Source organism: Lasioglossum baleicum, unplaced genomic scaffold (assembly GCF_051020765.1).
Source record: "Lasioglossum baleicum unplaced genomic scaffold, iyLasBale1 scaffold0021, whole genome shotgun sequence".
Taxonomy (NCBI): Eukaryota; Metazoa; Arthropoda; class Insecta; order Hymenoptera; family Halictidae; genus Lasioglossum; species Lasioglossum baleicum.
In genome coordinates this window covers 4,686,055-4,710,357 of record NW_027469081.1, presented here as the reverse complement: position 1 = coordinate 4,710,357, position 24,303 = coordinate 4,686,055, and the positions used below count along the sequence as shown (strand labels likewise).

General features: G+C 35.9%; 1 protein-coding gene across 7 annotated transcripts in view; it reads right to left on the bottom strand.

Moving 5' to 3' along the window:
* The window catches only part of Alk (Anaplastic lymphoma kinase), a 37,179-nt gene that overhangs the window by 9,293 nt on the left and 3,583 nt on the right, over positions 1 to 24,303 (bottom strand). For 5 of the 7 annotated variants that reach the window (XM_076444749.1, XM_076444748.1, XM_076444746.1 and 2 more), the window contains 19 exons: positions 20,978 to 21,182; positions 17,156 to 17,532; positions 13,923 to 14,115; positions 13,100 to 13,227; positions 12,489 to 12,620; positions 12,243 to 12,398; positions 11,472 to 11,602; positions 9,192 to 9,358; positions 8,906 to 9,000; positions 8,729 to 8,827; positions 7,818 to 7,995; positions 7,564 to 7,711; positions 6,188 to 6,325; positions 5,956 to 6,112; positions 4,672 to 4,863; positions 3,300 to 3,545; positions 2,525 to 2,626; positions 2,114 to 2,309; positions 1,646 to 1,925 (listed from right to left, as the gene is read on the bottom strand). In XM_076444749.1, the coding sequence (XP_076300864.1) occupies positions 1,646 to 1,925; positions 2,114 to 2,309; positions 2,525 to 2,626; positions 3,300 to 3,545; positions 4,672 to 4,863; positions 5,956 to 6,112; positions 6,188 to 6,325; positions 7,564 to 7,711; positions 7,818 to 7,995; positions 8,729 to 8,827; positions 8,906 to 9,000; positions 9,192 to 9,358; positions 11,472 to 11,602; positions 12,243 to 12,398; positions 12,489 to 12,620; positions 13,100 to 13,227; positions 13,923 to 14,115; positions 17,156 to 17,495 (3,078 nt within the window). In that variant the 5' untranslated portion in view covers positions 17,496 to 17,532; positions 20,978 to 21,182. Of the gene's footprint in view, positions 1 to 1,645; positions 1,926 to 2,113; positions 2,310 to 2,524; positions 2,627 to 3,299; positions 3,546 to 4,671; positions 4,864 to 5,955; positions 6,113 to 6,187; positions 6,326 to 7,563; positions 7,712 to 7,817; positions 7,996 to 8,728; positions 8,828 to 8,905; positions 9,001 to 9,191; positions 9,359 to 11,471; positions 11,603 to 12,242; positions 12,399 to 12,488; positions 12,621 to 12,755; positions 12,787 to 13,099; positions 13,228 to 13,922; positions 14,116 to 17,155; positions 17,533 to 20,977; positions 23,704 to 24,303 lie in introns of those variants that run through there. The other 2 variants (XM_076444750.1, XM_076444753.1) reach the window with 2 other exon arrangements.

Below are 24,303 nucleotides of genomic sequence, written 5' to 3'. Positions count from 1 at the left end.
AGTGTTCCTCCAAAAGTTGTTTGGTATGACGGGCTACATTACGTAGTATTAATTGCTTTCTTGTGGGTGGAGTGATGAAGGACATTCCAAGGTCACCTTGATTCTTTTTAATGGAATGTCCTATTTTTTATACCATACGTCGATAGAGTATCAAATTCTGAGTATAAAAATGTTGACCTTCACATGTCCTAAACCTAATGAGTAGTTAACGAGATATTATCCAAAGAAGAAAGAAAATTGTTTCGGTAATATCTCGTTAACTATTAGGTTTAGGTCATATGATGGTCAACACTTTTCTACTGAGATATTCTATCGATCTATGGTATAAAAAATAGGACATTCCATTTTTAAAAAATCAAGGCGACCTTGGAATGTCCTCTACCACTCCACCCACAAGAAAACAATAAATACTACGTAATGTAGCCTGTCATACCAAACAACTTTGGTATCCTGCTGATCTCATTTCAGCAGGACACCCTGTATGTATGTATTGAATTGTGTACATTTTGAAAAATGCGAAATTAAATTTTTTTTTAATGTTTCCATGTGTAATTTAATTTATTTTGTTTGGAAAGCACTTTCTCGCTATTTCGTAAAGATTTGGCATATTTTCTAAGTGACATTTTTTTCATGCGGTCCCTCTCCACTGCATAAGAAACATTTTCTTTAATATGTTGTGAAAAATTATTTGTTATAGCTATTTATGATGTTCGTGAATATTTTTTTTTGCGGTTTTTTCTCTGCGGTCCCTGTCTACCGCACAAAAACAAGTTCGACTGTATCCTGACAGAACGACGCAACGCACGAAGCTGCTCGAAACATAGGATGCTCGGAATCTGCTCGATTCTGCCGGACACACCCTGCCAGCATAAAGCGTTACTTATTCCGACGCAGCTGCATGGTATTCTGCTGGCAGCGTCTGCCCGGCAGAAGCTGCTGGGCAGGTGGAAGGCAGCTGGGTCCTGAATTCCGCCTTGCCATAAGAGAGCAGCACGGTCGCACTAACGTGGCGAATTCCGTTTTACAGAGCAGCACCGTGCTGCCCTCTTCCGGCAAAACCTAGCAATTTGCTTACTGGTCCAGTCGCCAGGTCGAAAAAAAAGCTTCTACCTGGAAAGTATTCCGAACTTAATGAAATTTTGGCACGTCATTTGGGGGTACTCTGGGGAGTCGAATCTGAGTTTTTTCGACCTCGAGGACTCTGTACTAACTTGGGGAGGGGGAAAAAACCACGATTTTTGTTACCTGTTTTTGGTATTTCGTCTATGTCATTTTGAGAAACATTTCCTAATTTTGAACTCCTGTCTCTCGGTACCTATTGGGTCAAAAAATACGTCGGAATAGTGAAATTTGAAGGAAATTTAATTCTCTTTTTAAAAATGAAAAGAAAAAGTACGTAGGACCCATAGTTTTTGAGTTATAGGCGAAATACCAAAAACAGGTAACAAAAATCGTGGTTTTTTCCCCCTCCCCAAGTTAGCACAGGGTCCTCGAGGTCGAAAAAACTCAGATTCGACTCCTCAGAGTACCTCCAAATGACGTGCCAAAATTTCATTAAGTTCGGAATACTTTCCAGGTAAAAGTACCTGGCAACTGGACTATACAGGGTAAATATATCGTATAGTGTATAGAGAACCGTGCTTACCGCGCGTGGTCTTTCGTCCCGAAGGAAATTCTTCAGGTTGCCGCCAGCGAGCAGTTCCAAAACGATGTATTTCGGATTCTTGTCGAAAGATACACCGATGAAATGAACGATATTCGGATGATTGAATTTGCTCATGATTAGAGCCTCCATCATGAAATCAGCTTCGGTTTGGGGCGTGGATGAAGAGGGTATCGTTTTCACGGCGACTGGATGCTTTTCGTTACGCCTGTATTCGTAGATACCTTGGAACACTTCGCCGAAAGCACCCTGGCCCAGGGGTCTGAAACACACAAGTCACTTACTCGTATGTATTTAACGTAGCAAATATGTATGTTGAGTTGTGTCACTTTTCTTATGAATGAACGACATCATTTAAAATTAATTTCGCATATAATCTCACATATTGAATAACGGATCAGTCACAATGATACTATTTAATTTTCAGTTTAGTGGCAGATCTATACTTACTTTACTAAGTGGATGTACTCGCGTGGTATTTGCGGCAAATCTTTAAAGCTATAGAGATTCCCAGCGAACTCATAATTCGGATTGAACTCTGTCATCATATGGTCGGTAACGGCGCGTAACGACGGTAACTCTATACCATTACCAAATATACGTTCTCGCCGACGTGAATGCGCCTTTCGACTTTGGTAACGATTATCTATCGATGAAAGTAATTAATACACACTTCAATTGGTGTTTTATAGAAAATTTCAAATAATCTAATACTACTTGTAATCAAGTTATAGCTGTGCAACAATTTGGTTGATTCTTTTTATTTATCAATGGTTCCCATTTAATAAAATTACGCAAATCCGGTGGCTTCGGTATTGTGCAAAAGCATGTACGTTACAATATTGTTTAACAGTTTCTTACAAATAACTAGGCAGAGCGCGGAGAAAGCCAACACTAGGACGACGCTTAGAGTGATCCACAGAATTATGAACGTTTGGTGTGCACCCTTTAAATCTTCATCCACTGGAAATTCAAAAATTTATACTCATTATATAGAAAATTATATTTTTATTATTCAAAATTATATTTCTATTATTCAAAAATACTTAACAAATGTCACGCGTTGTTACAATGTTACAATCAATCTAAAATCTCTGGGGTCTGTGAGACCCACCTAACTAACGCCGGGTTAACAATTAAAAATCCGCCTAAAATGCTGCGACCCGACCAACAGAGGTGTACGTTACGTACGTCATAAAGGCACCTCTATTGGTCGGGTTGCCACATTTTAGCTGGATTTTGAATTGTTGATAACTAAAAGACGAAGCCGAAATTGCAATTTGCTTATTCTTAATTTTTGTTTTACATTGTCGTGGAGAACGACCTGTAAATTTTCTCCCACCTGCAGTCGACAACCCTGTATAGTAAAAAAAAAGGGTATGTGCGATGCCTATTTTCGTTTAAAAGACCGAAAAATTCTCTTTAATGCTGCATTTTGGCAAGTAAAATACATTTTCGAGAAGTTATTCGCTTAACCAGCCAAAAAATTTAACCGCAACCTCGCAACTCGGTTGATGTCGAAAATTTTTAGCATTTCATTTTGACAGTGATTCCGCAGTATTTCGTTACGGAAAAAAGCAGAATTTTCGCTCAAAGAAAATATGAAAGTGAATCATAATACCATTTAAACACTTACCGTCGCAGGATTTCAAGTCGTCGCTTAATGACCATCCCGGTGGGCACAAACATTTTGTTTCGCTAAGGTACTGGTCGAGGACAATACATCGGAAATCACAGCCGCATCCACTGATAGCAGGAATAATATACACTTCACCAGATTCACGATTTGTTGCTGGTCGGATTTCACGGTGTATCAGCTCATGGCTAGCATACGAGTAACCACCTTCGCCATTGCCTGACCTCGTGTTTCCCGTGTCACCGCCTAAATTATCATGTTCGCATTAAACCACCGAAAAAACTTGTATAGTTTCAACTGCATGTACAGTGGACCCAAAAAGTATTTCAACACTAAGTTTCTAATTCTTGAGGTGCGGTCAACATTTGAAATATGATGATTTTGTTAAAAAATATATTCACTTTTTTCTAGGATATTTGTACATGATATAACGTCAACAAACTTCTTCTGAATTAATCAATTATAGACTTGAAGATTGAATTTTCCCTTTTGCAACGACTGCATATCAACGATTTTTTCTACTGTTTCATAAAACTAAAATGAGGAACAAGTCATTCAGCTTTCCTTTGAAACAGTTTTCGGCATCATAAATAATATCACAATCGGTGATGGACACCCTGTATACACTATACTATTATTCATATTTATATTCAAATAATTTGTTCGACAATTACATTCACAATTTTTACTGAATATCTTCTAGCAAGAGCGGTAAAATGTCCGGGGCTACCCATCTTTTCTTTAACCCCTTGCCCTATAATATCGTGTCTGACTCGTGTTAAACATTCCGAGCAAAGTCTAATAAATATATGCGCGCTATTAGTTTCCTTTAAACCGAAATTAAATTCTACTTTGGTTTTGTTAATGTAAGCTATTGGAGAATATACTGTTAGGAGTAAAACTGAGCACACACACTTCAAATTAGAATAACTTTTTTATGAATGGACCAAACGACTTCAATTTCTCTGTAAAACTAGATGAATTTATGTTGAAAAAAATGCATTTGATCGGAATTGTGAAAAGCAATAGTAAAAATCAATTTTTACTATTTTTTTTTCACAATTCCGCAACATATTTTTTAGACGTCATTTACTAAACTAATTCATCTAGCTTTACAGAGGAATTGAAGTCATTTGGTCCATTCATAAAAAAGTTATTCTGATTTAAAGTGTGTGTGATCAGTTTTGTTCCTAACTGTATATAGGCATAAAATAGATATAAATTTTCTTCTTTTTTAAGAAATCACGAACCACAAAAACTTCTAGTCACTAAAACCGTAAAATAAATCGTAGAGCAAGGGGTTAATGTGAAAAATGGTTGAAATGGGAGAATTAGGAGAAGCGCAAACGAATAATATTGATTCGTCCATTACCTATATAACCACCACCACCGCCTCCCGTAAGACACCCGCCACCTCCACCACCGAATCCGCCATTACCGTGGCTGTGATTTCCAGGACCACAACCAATTCCTCCGATGCCACCCCGAATTAAAGCCGTTCCAGCGGTAGGTCGTTGAACCGGGTCGCTACTTGATGACCCATCCCACCCGCCGCCGGGACCACCTGCGCCGTCGAGAATCAGGTAATTAACACAGTTTCGAAGCAGTTATAACTAAACGCGGATTGACGCCCGCTACTGGAACCGGCAATCGTGCGAATCGACCAAATAAAATTGAAACGTCATTTGTACAAACTTCAACCGTCAAAACTGTTCTCGCGTCTACGAACGGATCACTCTACGAACAGCTAACTACAATTTTGTTACTGGAAAGATCGTGATCGCTGTTGCAAAATCATTATTCATTCCAAAGAAAGAATGCTATGACGAACAGCTTTTCTCAGTTAGAAACGTCAACATTTTTACGAATTTTAAATGCAAGTTAAATCTCTCTGATCCTGAATTTCGACCCAACAATTTGCTGTTGATAAAAAATGTATTAAAGCGCAACGGTTACTCAGAAAACTTTACGTCAAACATCATCAAAGAACGTATCTTTGAACTATACCATCCTCTTTTGGTTGAAAAACGAAAGAACTGGTTCAATCAATTGGAAAAATACTGTTGTTATACCTTATGTCGAGAACATCTCCAATGACATAAAAAGGATCTTTCGAAGAGTAGGAATTCATACAATCTTCAGAATTCCAAATGATCTTAAAACCTTATTTCCACCTGTTAAAGACGAGCTACCACATTCAGAAACTTGCAATATTGTATACTCAATACCTTGCTTGGGCTGTAGTCAAGTATACATTGCACAAACGTCCAGAAATTTAAAAACTCTTGTCACAGAACACAAGCATAATATTTTCTTACCTCCACCACAACAAAAATGGCTTTGACGAAACATTCACTTGAAATGGATCATAGATTTGATTTTGAGAACGTCAAAATTATTGACAAAGAAATACATTCAATATTTCTGATTTTCAAAATTACTATGACATATTTAATTTACAGACGCGATTCAAATAAATCTTGAAAAAGATCCAAACTAGGATCGAAACGTTGATTCTGTTTGAGAATTAGCAAAGTTGCTTTATAATTCGTAATAAACGATCGAACCGTTGCGCCGAAAACATTTAAAAATTTATTTAAATGCAAGCTGCTAACATTTGGGCACGCACGCATCGGCAAATAAAATTATAACTTACCAATATCCGGCGAAAAAACCGAACTAATCATTGGTTGTTTTCCAGCTGGCACAGCTCCCCGCCCATGTTGAAGACCGGTATTGACAAATGGTCCGAAGCCTATTCCGCCTCCACCCCCAGCAACAAGAATCGGCTGTTGCGATCCATTGCGGTTCAACTGCAATGCGTTTATATTAGTTTGGCGTTTTGCTTAATTACCAGTAGCATGTAGAGACAACAAATATTAGCTTACTCTAAAGACATATGTTGCCCCACCACCACCGCCTCCGCCATCTTTTATCTTAATCTTCTTCACTTCGCGTATGCTAGAGGTAATTTCTGACAAAGATGGTCCACCAGTTTGACAACTATCTGTTCCCAGTCTAAAGTTCTAAAAATTACATCGAAAACTTAAAATTTATAATGTCTAATCTAAATTATTAAGTATAATCCATATAAATTGTATTGTCTATTATGTTTCAAATAAATACTGCTATGTACAATATATTTATCGTGAGTACTCTACATTATTAGTAAAACAATTGAGAATGTATATTTTACTGTTCATTTTTGTAATACAGGTACACATTCCTCCTTGTAGTTTGCAAATTTGAAAATGCCGTAAATGCATAAAGATCAGCAGTCTAATTGTAACTATTAACACATCACTCATAAAGTCTACGGTCTAACTGAGAAAAACAAATTTTTTTTTAGAAATTCCACTTTATTCATCATCATACTCTCCTTCAACAGTGATGCATTCATTCCAACGCTCCTCTAACTTTTCGATGCCCTTTATGTAAAACGACTTGTCTTTGCTCTCAAAATAAGCCTCAGTTTCCGCAATCACTTCTTCATTTGAGCCAAATTTCTTTCCCTGGAGCATCTTTTTCATGTCTGCAAAAAGCCAGTAGTCGCCGGGGGCCAAATCTGGAGAGTACGGTGGGTGGGGAAGCAATTCAAACCGTAATTCGTCCAATTTAACCATTGTTTTCATCGCGCTCTGAATCGTCGACGCGTTGTTGTTTCTGGTCCGGTGTGAGCAAACGCGGCACCCACTTCGAAAGCAACTTGCGCATGCCCAAATTTTCATGTAAAATTCTAAAGACACTGCCTTCTGATATCTTCAAGGTGTCAGGTATCTCACGCAACTTCATTTTACGGTCTTTTAAAACTATTTTCTGGACATTTTTATGTTTTCCGGAATAACTGCCGATTTTAGGCGACCAGAGCTTTCAGCATCATCGGTGCTTGTACAACCGCGTTTAAATTCAGCATACCAGTCAATAATAGTTGATTTCCCTGGTGCAGAGTCCACATAATGCTTATCAAGCCACTGTTTGGCTTCAACAGTATTTTTCCCCATCAAAAAACAGTGTTTAATCAACACACGAAATTCCTTTCTATCCATTGTCTTGAAAATTACAAAACGGGGGTCACTAAAACGACTGTAATCTCTAAACTAACGGTCAGAATGCCATGAAATTTTGACACGTACTGTTTGAAGGTTAGTACTACCCGGAAATCACGTGGGTCTGTCAACAATGTTGCCATATATGTGTCAGACCGGGGACTTATTGGGTGATGTGTTAATTTCCTTGGTATTATTATATAATATAAAAATCTTACTTTAGGACACGCGTCTATTCCCGCCTGTCCTACCATGAAATACAATAGTTCACCCTTCTCCAGTTCGATTACTCCGCGAACAATGGAGCCTAACGCGGTACCAATTCCACTAGATCCTTTCCCACCACGTGCCCCCAGTCCGATTAAACTAGAATGTACAATTGACCAAGTGTTATTCAGATACTTTTAGTAAATTTTGTTAGCAAGAGAGAGAGAGAAAGAGAGATCAGACACCATTTACAGAGCGTACGTACGTGTAATATCCACCGCGAGGTGCCATCCATCGTTGAACACCACTCAAATGAGAGAAAGCGTCTTCTAATTGTCCTGATGGCACAACTAATTCTGCGTCCGTCCTATTATACTCCTCTGCGCATTGTTCAGCCGTTGGTCCTGTTCTTCCTGTGGCTCCGCAATTTGTAATTCGTATAACTAGAAAATCATAGTATTTGTAGACAATATTTACACGCATATACAGCTAAAAATATTCAATCACTTATTTGACCAACAAGGAACTTAGTTCTCTTTATTCCCTCATTTTCTGTAATGTAAACGGTGCATGTTGTAAGTAAGTGATCAAATACTTTTAAACGATAGAGCATACCGGGTGATTCACTAGAAGAAGAACATCTAAATATCTCTGTTAGGATTGAAGGAAGAGGAAAATGTTAAACAGAGGTTGTACTGTTCAACAAGTTAAATATGATGATATTTTTTGATTCTTGTTGTCTTCAAAGTCATCTTTAATATTGGCTGCTGCACTGTGATAAGTTAAAAATATATGATGTTATTTAAAAAACCATCGATACATTTAATAGTCCTTGAAGACAACAATTAGAACATTTTTTATATCATTTTTGCGTCCTTGAACAGTTCAAGGACTGTTCTGTTTCTCGTGAACCATCCTGTACAGTTGTATAATATACTCGAAAATTTGGATATTATTTAGCTTTTCATTCTTGCATTAACTATTTAATTAGTTGATAGAAAATTATTGCTATAAGTGAAGAAATAAATACATGAGTAATACCGCTATTTTACAAAATTGTATAAGACAAAAAGAAACATTAAAATTGAATACACTCTATAGAAACCTCCTAATATCGGTTACAAAGTGTACAGGTTTCGCATTTCATAATTATTTCGTTATTGCGCTATACATTACCAGTTTCATTTATAAAATCCACGTGTTGATCTGGAATTTTTTCATGCTCTATAACAGGACTGTAATAATTAAAATTTCCAACGACTTCCGGAGGAACCCCTGATCAAACAATATACAATACAATTATTTTATTAGCGTATACATCGTATTGTTTACAAAATATTTTTTATGATTTACCAATGCCAAAACATTCCGGGCTTAAAGAGAAATCATCAATTGCTACATCGCCGGTTGACGACAAGCCTCTGCTTACTTCAAATTGTAAGAAATATCTGTAGAAATAACACAAATACTGTATATGTGAGAACTTATTCTTAAATAAGGAAAGATTTTCAATGTAAATGCTACATATTACATAATTATCTTATAACAAAATAATTAGAAAATTATTCTTTCATCATAACAAATCTAGAAAAATATCTATATGTAGATATGCTGCATGGGATACTTCAAGAAGCAATACCTGTGTCGTACGTCCGGTAAAACAACGACCTGATTGAACCAAGTATCGCCTTGATCACCGTAGGACCACCAAAGGTCCTCCGAGTGATTTTGATAAGGTTTCATTTGAACTAAATACAGCGCCAGAGAACCGCTGTGTGTGCCATACTGATGGTAGAAGAACCGTGCCTGTAAGTTTACACACAAACTCACATAAAAACATGCATACGACTCTTTTTTAGAATGTTTAATTACACCCGAGGTCTCTTTTCATATGGTACAGTCCTCGACAAAATAATAAGACACCTAGCATATTTTTAAATTTCTTGTATTTAACGGTGGAAAGTGTACACTCCGTTATATCCTGAATACTACATACTATCGCCAAAGTAAACACGCGAAATCTTAGGATTGTATCGCATACCATAGCAAAATTAGAGAAAGATATGTGAACACGGACTGACATTGCTTCGACAAAAGTATAAGACATTTCGCTTATTTTCCATTCATGTGACTTCTACCATTAAGTGTTCTACTGCGAACGTATTCAGACGTTGAATCTTGTGATTTTCTTACAGTATAAGTACATTTATTACAACGAAAAATAAATAATGGGTCGAGGAAAGCAGTTAAATGAAAGTGAGGTCGATTGATTCGTTCTGTTGCGCACGGAAAAGTACAATATTAATAAAATTGCGAAATTATTAAACAGAAGTAGGTGCACGATATATAATGCGTCAAAAAATCCAAGTACTTATGGAGAAACGGAAGGAAGTGGAAGACATAGCGTTACTTCCGAACGTGATAAACGTGCAATATTGCGTGTCGCGTCGAATTTTAAGGACACGACAAGAAAACCGAAGAAACAGGTGTGAAAACAAATTTAAGAAATGTACATCGCATTTTACAAGGAAGCAAACACATTAAACGGAAGAAATTAAAACAACGGCCACCCTTAATGGAGAAACACAAAGCAGCACGACTAAAGTTCGCTTGTGAACAAGTCTACTGAATGAAAAATTGGAAAAAAGTCATTTGTAGTGTCGAGAAAAAATTCAATCTAGATGGCCCTGACGGCTGGGCCTACTACTTTCATGATTGCAGAAAGGAAGAACTCCATTTACGTTGCCGTCAAATGGGTGGTGGCAGTGTTATGATATGGGCCGCTATTGTTTACTATGGAAAAACAGAAATAAACTGTTTATCAGGTCGGATGAATACTAATAAATATATTGAACTATAATAGCAGATCAGTTAAACAAGCCTGCAGCTCGTATCACGCGCTGTCACTATATTTTTCAACAGGATAATGCAGCAATCCATACTGAAAAATCTGTGAAACAATTCTTTTCTTCAAAAAATATTAATATTTTGGAATGGCCCGCTCGTTCTCCCGATTTAAATATCATAGAAAATGTGTGGGGAGATTTGTCAAGACGATTGTACGCGAATGGGAGACAATATAATAACGTAAATGAACTAAAAGAAAGTATAAATCACAATTGGTCACATTTAGAACAAAAACGAATCAAAAAGTTATATAAAACTATCCGAAAACGATTACTAGACGTAATTAAATTCCAAGGAGGTATCACAAAGTAGTAATTTTGTAGTTTTATTTGCTTAATCAAACATTTTTCTGTTAGTGTCTTATACTTTTGTCGAATTAATGTCAGACCGTGTTTACATGTCTTTCTCGAATTTTGCTATGGTATGCAATACAATCTTAAGGTTTTACATGTTTGCTTTGGAAATAGTATGTAATATACAGGATACACACCGGAGTGTACATTTTCTACCTTTAAATAAAAGAAATTTAAAAATATGCTAGGTGTCTTATGATTTTATCGAGGACTGTATGTATCTTGTAAAAGGAAAAGTTGTGCAAAAACTGATTTGCAACGAAATAAAAAGCATGTGCTTTCACTAGAAATGTTTTATTTAATAAACACATAAGAGAAAATCTAACCCTTAGCACCTGAGTGGCGACTCTGAATTGTTACGTTATTAAATTATCTTATATCGAATCAATGACCAAACATTTGAGTATTGCATGAGTAAATTGCATCAGTTTCATATGCATAAAATGAAACAAAAATCATCTAGAATGGAAATATTCTAGGTCAGAAGAAATGTTTAGTTTTCGTGTTAGACTAGTTCCGAGTGTCAAATCGAGTGTCATTCCGAACGTGTCAAAAAATCGTGCGACTGTGTACAAAACGCGTTGAAAGAGCAGCGTAAATGTGAATTGTGTAAAAAGAAACCCAGGTGGACATTATTTGACACAAAAGATATAGCTTACTTGACATGATTTATAATATGGACTGTCCTTATCGCTGCTGTAAGGTGGTGTCGGATTGAATATCGGGCTCTCAATGGTAGCAGAACTGCCTAATCTAAGTGCTTTAGACACGTTTACGTACGCGTACGTACCTGCAATGAAAAATAAATAATATTTCAGTGCAACGATCAATGTTATGGAATGTATTTACATTATTGTATCAACTAGAAAGAAACGAATTTCCATTGCTTTCAGTTCGATGGACTTGTTTCTTAATATTTATTTTAATTTGTGATTAATCTAGACAATTACTACTGATATCGTACATTATATTAAGGCTGAATAATTTTTCGAAGAAACAGCACTGCGAAACAGTATTAACTAAACCGTGGATTTTTATAAAAATTGTCTACATCAATTACTAGGAACTGGTACCAAGCAGCTTTCCTTCTTGAAGAACTTCAAAAGATTGAAACCAATACATTGATACACTTACATTTGTTTAATCTTTGTACTCTTTCGAATAGTGAATCGAATTGTGAAACAAATTTGGTGTTGGACAGTGTTATTAAACGATACTTTAATTTACTTTTGGCACACCAAATTTGGTATATTTAGTATAGAAAGATCAATATCAACTTGTTTATTATTATAAGTGAATAAATATTACTGTTATCGTGATTTCATTATTGAAAATACGAGTATTAACTTTACTTTTGTTATCCACTGTATTTATCAGTGGTAGTGTACGCGTATAGATGTAGTAAACAAACATACAATAGTTCTACTTACCGGACGCATTGCGGTATGTATGATCGTGACTAGGTCCAGTTTTATCGGACGGTGTCGGACCGCTGTAAAGGGTCCAATTTAATGGTTTTCCCAATACGTTCCACCAACCACACCATCCGTGCTCAAAATTGCATGTGGTATTCTCCGGCATTTTGTCTGAAATGCCCTTCAATTATAGTCTGTCATACGGCGGACGAGCTGAACTGACAATGAACCGAAAAGGGAAAGCAATGATTTGCGAATTACCGCAGTCGAGTTTTTCGTCTTCGCCATCGGCACAGTCTTCTACTAGGTCACAGATCCGTGTTCTGTTTAAACACGTGCCATTGTTACAACGGAACATGATTGCTGTACAGGCCACATTTACCGGTGGTAATTCTGCAAACGAAAACAAATATTTATCATATTTCCTCCTTCCTTTCTAGCACGTATCGTTATTCTTCGAAATCTTTCATTTGAGAAATGTATATTTTAGGTTTCTTATGTTTTATATTGCATAACTTGCGTAAATACCTTTCTAAGAAAGATGCTTCGATCGCTGATACTGCGTGGTATCGAACAAAAAATGTCTTAATAAATATGTAAAATTGTTATATGTAACACCTTAAAGAGCTTCTCTTTCAAAAAGACAGAGATAAATAATTTAACTCCTTTCGCTTTTTATATTTCATTCAGATTAACACGATATTAATTGGATAAAGTATAATGAAATAGTATAAAGTATATGTATGATGTGTAAGTGCTGATATGTGTCAATCTCCCCGAAGAGCTTGACTAGAAAATTTGGCGTGGACGAACATTTACTTTAATGTGGAAATTTGTTAATCGAATGTTTCTCGTCGAAATATGATACTCACCTAGGAAACAATCGACCAAACGGATGTTATCAATGCCAACGCTGGAGTTAGCATGGGGTATCAACACTTCTAGTAAGAGTTGATGTGGTTGACTAATTGCACCTAAATTAAATAATGTTTTCTCCCACCTATAATATCGAATGCATATCACTTTAGGAACATCTGCACAATGATTATTATTATTTATATATGCTGGTACAGTGTAAAGTCTTGATCTAAGTAAGACGGACGGACCTGTACGATCTTAGCCAGTTCGCCTATCCCCTCCACTGGGGGGCCGAGCAGTGTAAAGTGTAAACATGTGTGTTGCGTCATTCGATACGGGGTTGGCTATATCGGTGTGAACTACTGCTAATCCAATTACAAAACTTCTTTATATTGGGTTGGAAAGAAAGTTCGTAACATTTCCTTAAGAATGGAAGATAAAATTAAGTTTTTCACTAACACGAGAAGTCATCTCGAAAATGGTAAAAAGTAATAGAACAGAATGAAAAATATGTTATTGAATAAATCTATGAATAAATATCTGAATTTTAGCTTTCAATTTTAATTTGCAAACGCTACGAACTCTTTCGTTCCAACCCAATATTTCATTATCTTTTTATAGTACTTCCACCAACTTATTTGTAACATTTTTCGGATTAAAATAACACTAAACACGATATAATTTAAGCTGTATTTAGTGGTTTAATTGACGGTATGCAGTAAGTTTTCGCTGAGGTCACAAAAATAATAGCCCTACACGATCTTGTACGTTGGAGCACGGACCCGACGATCCGGCGTTAGATCAAGACTTTACTGTAATGCAATAACAATTACGTACTTTGCACTATTATTCCCTGGCTTCACCGCAGCAATTGAGCTTGTATTATTTGTATTTATAACTAAATTGATAACACTATCGCCCATTTTAACCTGATATAAAGCTAATTCCAACATACAACGCGGGCTAGTTTGAGGAATCGTGGAAGACCACAGTTGCACATCCCCGCTGCCAGTGAACCAGAGAAAATGTCCTGGTGAAAAACGAATGTAAATTAGAAATATAAATGTTTTCATACCATCTTCCTTCCTTCTTTCTAAAAAGATCGGTCCATTTAACTCTTGAATGCCAAAGTAGATTCTTATATGTATTATTATTATTATTATCTTATAGTTTGTCGCTGTTTCTTCAAACTCGTTTGTTTTGTGTACTAAAACGTGTGAGTTAATCAACATTAACCGTCCCGAACACAACATGCGATTTGTTATGTACGTTGTTTTAAAAAAAACTACATGACTGAATTTACTCGGAGATATCTCGCAATTTTTATAACAATACGTGGTTGAATGAATAAGTTTATTTAATACTTTCTAATGAAAACATCTTCGTTATATCCATAATTGTGAAATAAAAAATGTGAATTCGGCCATTTGGCTGGTTCTGCTATGGTTAGTGTTAATATTTTGTTAATAACACACATACTCCAATTGCCATTGGTTTAAATAATTTTGCAATAGTGAAGAGTGAACTGTATCAATATTTATTTATATGAAACAAGTGTTCACCTTTAAAGCATTGTATAAGCACGTCATTTCAAAATTCAGATTAAAAATGCATCATTTCATATTGATCGAGAAATTACATTGCATATAATACTTCTGACTGTAAAGTTCTCGATACAGATGAAAATATGAACGAGAAAATATTTATTCGAGACACGATATAAATTGTTTATATGAAATGTTTCAAGTATCGGCGACACAAAATACACAGATTTATTTTACAACAATATTTCAAATATTTGGAAATAACAAGTACTTGTAATATTCGGAAATTCTTGCCTATGCCACAATGATGCTATTTAACGTTATTGGTATGGAATATGAAAATAGTGGGTCCCATGGAAATCACCGACATAGATTTCTCCGACACGGTTTTCACCGACAACATTTCATTAATTTTTTATTAATTAATTAATTAATTAATGTGGATTGAATGAAAATCAGTGGAAAAACGAAATATGAAACCGAGTGTTCTTGAATTAATTAATTAATAAATAAAAAAAATTAATGAAATGTTGTCGGTGAAAACCATGTCGGAGAAATCTGTGTCGATGATTTCCATGGGACCCAAGAATAGTATGAGTTTGTGCCTATTTAGTCAAATTGCGAGTAAGCGACAGTGAACGAAATGTCATACGATAATTTTGTCGCTAATGCGTACGACTTCTAATTGAAATAGTTCTAATGGGTGTAAATTGCAGTCAATACCAGCACATTAACATGTAGTCGTGAAACTTTGTTACTTTTCATGTACTTACTGTCACAATCCCGACAATATCTATCCTATACAGGGACAGCCGCTTAAAACACCTGAATTTCTCTGCTTGTTATTGATAATAGAAAAATATCCATTATTTGATGTAAATAATTTGTTGACGATTTTTTGACAAAACCAACTTTGTTTTTTTTCTTAAATTCAATATATCCTTTAGCAGGGTGTTTTTAAGACGCGTACAATGGCCTATTAATCAAGGTCGTTCAAGTGACTGCAGAGGAAGATAATTTATTTTTCGCGATTTATTAACGTAATAGAACACTGTTAACCCCTCGCCGCGCCGCGCCGCACTATGGGCCAAATCGACGAAATCTGTGTCAAAATCACAGAACTTTCGATAGAAATGAGATAGAGCGATGAAATTTTTTTCAAATAAAAGCTGAAACTTTGCAGAATATGGGATAATTATGGAGATTGTGGTACGAACGTTTTTTAACTTTAAAAGAATTCGTTAAACTTGCACAATTTCAAGAAAATGGTGGTTTTTCCAATACCACGCGCGGAAACAAATTTTTTTTAACGTGCGACACGTCATTTCCCGTAGATTTTTTCACGCTGATTTCAAATCTGGTTTCAGAATTTGTCTACGAGCTCAGGATTTTGCAAGAAATCGATTTTTGTGAACACAACTTATGAAATCATTTTTTCGTTGAAATGATTTGGTAACCCACTAGTTTGAAGGAATATTGTATTCTCATATATAAAACACATTAAAAATAATCATAATGAAGTATTGGAACATTTACTTAAAATCAGCGTGAAAAAATGTACGGGAAATGATGTGTCGCATGTTACAAAAAAAATGTCGTGGAAGAGGAAAGGAAATTTATATTTTCTACTCGACACGTCGAATTTCTTGTTATACGCTCTTTTACTCTTCTATGTTCGTCTTAAAATTCACTTTTCACTATCTGTTTGAATTTTCCCCATAAATAAAAGTCCAAGTGTGTTGCTGGCAGTAGCAGCGAGCAACGTAACTAAATGTTTGTTTACGTTCGGCGATTCGTATTATTGCGACAGTACTGACGTCCGGAGGAATTACGAAAGAGTTCTACTTGCAATTGGCCTTCGGTAACCTTCATCGTTCTTCACTATAGCCATTACACGTGCTGTAGAACACTTTACTAAAAACCACGCGAACGGAACAAGTTTTGATTGACACATCAATTACTACCAGACTGCGGATTTTATGCATTTATGACAAAAATAGGTACGTACAATTTAAAGTAGTGAACATATTAAAAAGATTTAAGGACATCAATGTATTAGTTTCAACTGTATAAGATAATTAGAAGAAGAACAAAGTTTCTAGGTGGTCCCTGTTCTCTGCAATTGATGTAGAAATTTTTTATTTTGCATAAAGATCCGCAGTCTAATTACTACACATTTAAGTATTGTATGAGGTGTTATATTAATTTCATATCCATAAAATCTTCTAGGTCGGAAGAAATATATTTAATTTTCAATTTAACACTAAAACTACCGAGCACTGAAAGCGATTAAAATGTTTCAGCTGATAAAAACGACAAGGCTCTGTTTATTTAGATTTCGTGCAATTTTTATGGCAATATGCGCTTGAATAAAGAAAATCGAATAATTTTCTATGTAAGCAACGTCATAATTATAAAATTAAAAATGTATGACCGGCCATTTGACCGGGAATGGTAGGTTTAGTGTTAAAATAGCCTCCGACTGCAAAGGGCTAATTTTCTGCTCGTAAATTGTTCCTGTCTTACCATGTTCCATTTTATTAGCATCGGTCATCGGTCCGTATCTACCACGGTCCGGTGTAACTGGTTCGAAGGGGATTGTTTTGTTCCACCAGGAAGTACACGGACTTTCGAAATCGCAGTAGCCGAGTTCGGCCTGATGACTGAGGGCATATTGTAACTCTTTGGTTCCTCGGGGCATTCTTTCTTTCCAGTCGCAACAGGTGCCAGTGATGTAGCAAAGACCGAGGAGGATCCTCAGCACTAAGTTGCCGGTGAAGCGAAATCTACATCGGCAGTCGTGCTCGGTGTGACTCGCCTGTCTCGAATTCGCGGCCGACACCCCAGACCGCGTAACTCTGACCATTACTCCGTGGTTTCTTCGTATAGCCGCTCGATATATCCTGCAAACATTCACACGGTTGTCATCTATAAAATCCCGAACCCAGGACGAACGGCATAAAAAGCCCGGACTTTTCCGTCTGAAAACCGGACAATATACAGGGTAAAAGTTTTATAAAAGAAACTAAAAACATTTACTACAAACTATGACATTTTACTATGACATTTTACTATAACTCTTGAACCATGCGAGATATCAGGATGAAAATTGCACTATAATTCATTAAAAAATTATTCCTATCTACTGATAAAATTACCGTAGTAAGTATACAGGGTCTGTTCGGAAAGTAATGCAACCACATTTTTGAAAAAAAATCTATTAAACATATGGGTACAAGTACAAACCTTTAAATTTCTTCGAAGTAGAATCCTTGGGCGTCGACACATTTTTTCCAGCGCGAGTTCCATGCTTCGCACATATGCTCCCTGAAAGGCGTTTTTTGGAACCTCTCATAGTACTCTCGTCACAACCTCTTTGACGCGTTCCACGCTTTCAAAATGGCACCCTTTTAGCACATTTTTAATTTTTGGAAACAAGAAGAAGTCGGCGGGAGACAAGTCAGGACTGTGTATACGGGGGTTGAGGAAGTGCTGTGATCCAACTAATAAATACCGTTTACTGTTTTCCCCGTAATCTACGGAAAAGTTTTGGTTGGAAGTGCTCGACGAGAGAGCCTGCGACGAGGGTACTACGAGAGGCTCCAGATAACGCCTTCCAGGGAGCATACGAAGCATGGAAATCGCGCTGGAAAAAATGTGTCGACGCCCAAGGATCCTACTTTGAAGAAATTTAAAGGTTTGTACGCTGCATATGTTCAATAGATTTAAAAAAAAAAAATGTGGTCGCATTACTTTCCGGACAGACCCTGTATACTTACTACGGTAATTATCAGTAGATAGGAATAATTTTTTAATGAATTATAGTGCAATTTTCATCCTGATATCTCGCATGGTTCAAGAGTTATAGTAAAATGTCATAGTTTATAGTAAATGTTTTTATTTTATTTTATAAAACTTTTACCATCGCGTTCGTCTCCCTCTTCTAATTGAAATGACACCAAACACGATGTAATTACGGTTATGATTACTCGTTGTACCTTCACCGCAAAAGTTCGAAATCTTAATATCTTAATGAATCTTTTAATAAAAAAATTAATAAAAAAATATCTTAATGTCGAAATCTTAAGTAAGTATATCGTGTTTGATGTCGTATTCATTTAAAATTCGTTTAGGCGTGTCAATCTCACAGTCAATAAAATTCATAACTTTCGTTAATATCTATCCTATCATGATATCGCCGAGACATTAATTGCTTCGAAATCAACTAGTAAAGTTTCAATTTCTTAGATTGAAACATCCCTTATAATATACAGCGGATTTGATGCATTTATAACAAAAATGATGAGGTGTAATTTAGAATTGTAAACAAATTAGAAGACTTTAAATATACTGTTATTTATATTATTTTGAACCTATGAAAGATAATAAGAGAAAAAGTAAATTTCTATTTCACTCTAGATATTTGTAATTCGGGTAGAAAATTTTTATTTTGCATAAAAATCCGCTGTCCAAGCAAGTAATACCAGAATTAGATTCTACGGCCCCTAAAACTATCCTGTTCGTAATTAATGATGCATCATTAATAGAGACATGAATTTTGTCCAGCCGCGTTTGAGATTCTGGTCCACTGTGCGCTCGTGGACCGGTAATTGAGACGCGGCCGAAGTCTTGGAAGCCTTGGAACGCCTCGTTCTCGCAAACATTTGTCCTTGGATCTCTGGTCACAGTTATAATTACGATTCAAGCTTTTATGGGTTCGTATTTGAGGAAACCCTACTGGAAATTTTGCAAAGAAAAAGTATAGTTTTCTTTTCCTCGCCAAGTTTTCTAGAAGGTAGAGATTGAAGGTAAAGTGATTGATAACTTTCCAAGATACAGAGACGAATCGATGATATTACATACAGGGTGTCCCAGAGATGTTGCATTTCCTTGAAAAGGGTAATTCCTAAGGTCATTTTAAATAGCTGTTTCCTTTACGAAAATGTTCTCCGCGCGGTTTTGTTAAGGCGTTATTATTGAAAAACATGGACCAATCAGAGCGCGGCAACAGCGAACGACTTTTTTGGGACACCGTGCATATCTTCATTTTCCGAAGGCAGATCAAATAACGTATTCAAATGCCTTCAAAATTAAATAAAATCGAGAAGCTACTTTTCGATATTTCAATCTACAAGTGATATAGTTGTGTATTACTTTGTAATTCAGAAAATTATAGGAATTTTCATTCATTCGGACATTCTTTTTTTCACTGCATCAAAATATTACTTACATTATAGCATCGCCAATGCTTCACAAGTCGCAAAAAACTATTTATAGGGTCAAGAGGGTGAGTTGGGTGATGAAGCGAAACGATGATTAACGGAAATGGAATAACTGATTCACCGATACTTCATAATTTCCGGTGAGCTGCTACGAAATCGCCCCTCGTAGTATCATTAACGAAACGTGGCCAAGTTTCTTTTACATCCTATTTCCATTTACAAGACGTTTCGTATAACACAACATTTTTAAACTAATTATGTATGAAAAGTTATCAAAAAAGACTGTTTAACTTTAATCATATTAATCAAAATGTGAGCTTCATATCCACGTATTTCGTTAAAGAATAATTAATATTTTAGAAAAGTAAAACCAACAATTAAGTATCGTTAAATACATAACACAAACTTGCTGGTCAAACATGTTTTTTGTACAATACGTTCTCAAAGAAAATGCGTCTTCAACATTTTATCAACTATCAAGCGACAACAAATTCCGAGATCTATTCATTTTTGTCGTAAATGCATAAAATCCGCTGTTATGTGAGTGTTCTTGAATGAATTAATTAATAAATAAAAAATTAATGAAATGTTGCCGGTGAAAACTGTGTAGGAGAAATCTGTGTCGATGATTTCCATGGGACTCGAATAAAAATGTGATTCCTCCTTTAATCATTGTAATAAATTGATATTGATGCATCCGTATTATCAATTCTGTTGTAAACGCATAAAATCCGCAGTATAATTGTAACAGAAATATGTACAAATATTTTCGTTCAAAATTAAACAACGTCATCCAGCCAAACAAACAAGAAGTAAGATGATTCAAATAAATCTTTATACGATGTCAAAAATCGTGATCGTATCACCAATATTATAATTAAACAGCGCATGTTTATGTTAAGTAAGAACTGTCTGCATCAACTGGAAGAACCAGGGGCCGAATAACAATGCGGATCCTCTTTTAATCATTGTAAGTAGTTGATACTGATGCGCCGATATTATGGAATGATTTCAATCTCTCTTCCGTTTCAAATTCCAGTCCAACTATCATATAAATACTAATATTTCCGTGGGAAGACGTCGTACATCGAAACAATGGGAAAGTAAAATGATTAAATCTGTTCACCTTCAACCAAAAACGGTCTTGAACAATATACCAGCATAGTTTCCCCGTGTTCATCCGTTCGTCCCCCGTTGGCAGCACTCCTCCGCTTTCGATTGTTGTCCAACTCTTGTCAGTCGCGCATTGTCTTATTGTTAGCGTGATAATGGTCACGATTTCGACGCGCCCCGATTATTTGCTATCGATCGGTTCGGCGGGTTTGTGTCACCTGTATCAAACGGAAAAAGTGGCTGATTATCAAAACGCGTCGACCAGTAATTCGAAAATACAGGGAGGACGACGCGGTCGCGACGCTGACAAACGACGAAACCTAACTAGCAGCATCGCGTTATAGGCTATAGGATCTCGCACTCTCAACTGGATAATCTCTTGGTTGTCGTTAACGGCAATCGAGGAACTCTGTTTTTCCTTTTCTCTCTATCCTGTTACTCGTCCTCCCTTCTCTAATTCCCTACGGCCCTCGCACTCTCTATCTGTCTCCGCATTCCCTACAGCATCCTTTTCCTCCCAACGGTACATACGTACTGTCTCTCTCTTTTCCGGAATATTGAAGCGATCACTCGACAAGTGTGAATCAAGTGCTCTCTCGACGCGATTCAACGCGAGATTTAGACGGTGCTCGTTACACTCTTGTTTCCTCTCTATTCCTCCGTGCACCGTGTTCGCGTTTTCGCCAGTTCGTTTTTTCACCTTCCGGCGTGGATCGAGTATTGACTCGCGTGGATCTCGACGAGATTATTGAACCTTTCGCGATCGCGAATCTCGGCGGAACCGATACACAGTGCTCGAACTCTTGTGAGAATCGACATAAGGTTAATGTTGAGTTGGCAAGAAAGTGATTTCGGTATGTTTAAGGTGAAATTAAACCCAATTTTTCTATTCACAAAGCCATCAACTTTAATCAGTCAAATATTTTCCATCTTGTTCAATGATCTTTCGCCATCTTTGTGCTAACTTCATTATTCCGCACTCATAAAACTTCAAAGTTCTCCCGAAATTGGGTTTTATCTCACCTTAAAATACCGAAATTACTTTCTTGCCAACCCAATAACATCTAAACCAATCCGTGTTTTTCTGGTGAATATAGAGCTAAAATAAAGCAGACCCATGTCCGAGCGTTTTTGACAATACTCATTATTTTTAAACGTAATTATTATTTAATTTTATGATATCAGGAAAATGTCTGACAGATCTATTTTTTCCAACGTAAACCTGGTTTAAGTGTACGAATACTTTTTGCTGGTGTATTTCAGTCGACTCTTTCTGTTTTTCCTGATTACTTTCGCAAAAGTCAATCGAGAAATTAATTTTTAATTTGCATTTTATCTATTCTATAGACTTCTCAGAATATGTAGCACATATTCATTGTGAACAGAAAAAGAATTAATAAACAACAATTTCATAAAGTTGTGCTTAAAATTGATCGGATAGATCAATACAAACATTTTTTATTTTGCATAAAGATCCTCCGTCTAAATGGCAAATAGGTAGTCACAGCTCTAAGTAATCGTTAGCTATTGCTTATTAGTTAATTAATAGTTGATGATCAATCTTTAGTCATCAGTCACTATTGTGCGATTAACATACATTAATATTATGAATTAGTTATCACTACCTAATCAGAAAGTTTTGGCTACTGACTATTTTGATATGACTAATATTCAAAAAGACTATCAGTCATTTTTAAATATTAGTTGATTATTGCCAAACTCTGACTTCGAGGTATCGAGGTTCCACTATATGTATATTAAAAGTGACGACTGTGAAGCATGTGCTTATCTCAGTGCAATTTAGATTGCAAACGATGAATGCGAAGGAGAGGTTCACAATGAAACGTCAACGATAATAATTTCAAGGTTACTATATCTAGAGTGTATCTACTTGACCTTTTCTTTGACGTTCTTAATCGACATCTAACATGGGGTTCTACGTCTCCGTATTTCCTGTCTCCCGATAGCGCTCGATCACCAGGAATGCAAGCACTACTTGACAGACAGTTGCGACTTGCCAATTAAATCGATCGATCTATCGGTATCGGCCTCGGTATCTATCAATGTAACTGTTCCTGTTCTCAAGTACGGGTACATACCACGATATCCGATTGTCAATACATATGTATGTGCACTGGTTGAGCGTTCCCTTGGTTCGTTCCGCCCTGAACGAAATCCGCAGAGAAGGTTTCCCCTTTCGAACTGCATTTCAACGTGATATTTTATGCGCACCAGTCAGGATAAGATTATCCTGATATTGGTAGCTCGACAATACGGTGAAAGGATGTTGTGTTACTGATAGCGGACATTGCTAATTGCCAATTGACATACCGAATTTTAGTTTATACTAATTTTTCAATGATATTAACAATAGTTTCACGCATACAGTGGTTAAATCATTATTCTCTAAAGATTTCTCCTAAATGCATGCGATAGTCGCGGCTTTAATTAGCTTAACAGCGTATTAATACTATTGTTACTTCATATATTGATTAGTAGGAAATTTTCAAGAAAAGCTTTAATTAGCTTAACAGTGTATGAATATTATTGTTACTTCATATATTGATTAGTAGGAAATTTTCGAGAAAGGCTACAATATAAAATTCAATAGAATTTTGTACAATTTTTATTTGTTTTGAATCTACAAAGGCTGTTCCCATTAAAAATAAGATTTTATTTGGTTCCACTTTCTTAAAATTTGTCTACAAAAATTGGAAAATGCATAAACATCCGCAGTCTGTTGATTAGCTACATCTGTTGAGCTACAGTCTATTGATTAGCTACATCTGTTGATTACTTATCATAAGAAATTTCCAGAACTCGGAGCAAACTGAAATGACGGTTTAATACATCATCATCGGTTAAAAGGTTAATATGTATATCCATGCCGCGAAAGAGCACCGCTAATTAACCTCTAGCACTCGAATGATGACACTGAGGCGCCACTAAAAATTGCTATACCATTATTTAAGATATCGTTTACATTAGTAAAGTTCGTATTGAATACATTACTAAACATTTAAGTATTGCATATGCATAAAATGAAAAAAATCCATATAAAATGGAAATATTCTAGGTAAAGAAATATTTGGCTCTTTACTTAAAATAGCATAGAGTGCAAAGGGTTAAACAAAAATAGTGTTAGATTTTAAAAACTAACTTGACTTTAAAAGGACAATGTAAAGAATCGAACATTAATTCGAGAATGGACATATATTGTACATATACATATATATGTACAGACCAAAGATATTATACGTTACGTCACGAGTTTTTATGTTTTGTATTTATATTTGCAAAGATATAAAAAAACATGAAACTTCAGTGAAAATACAATCA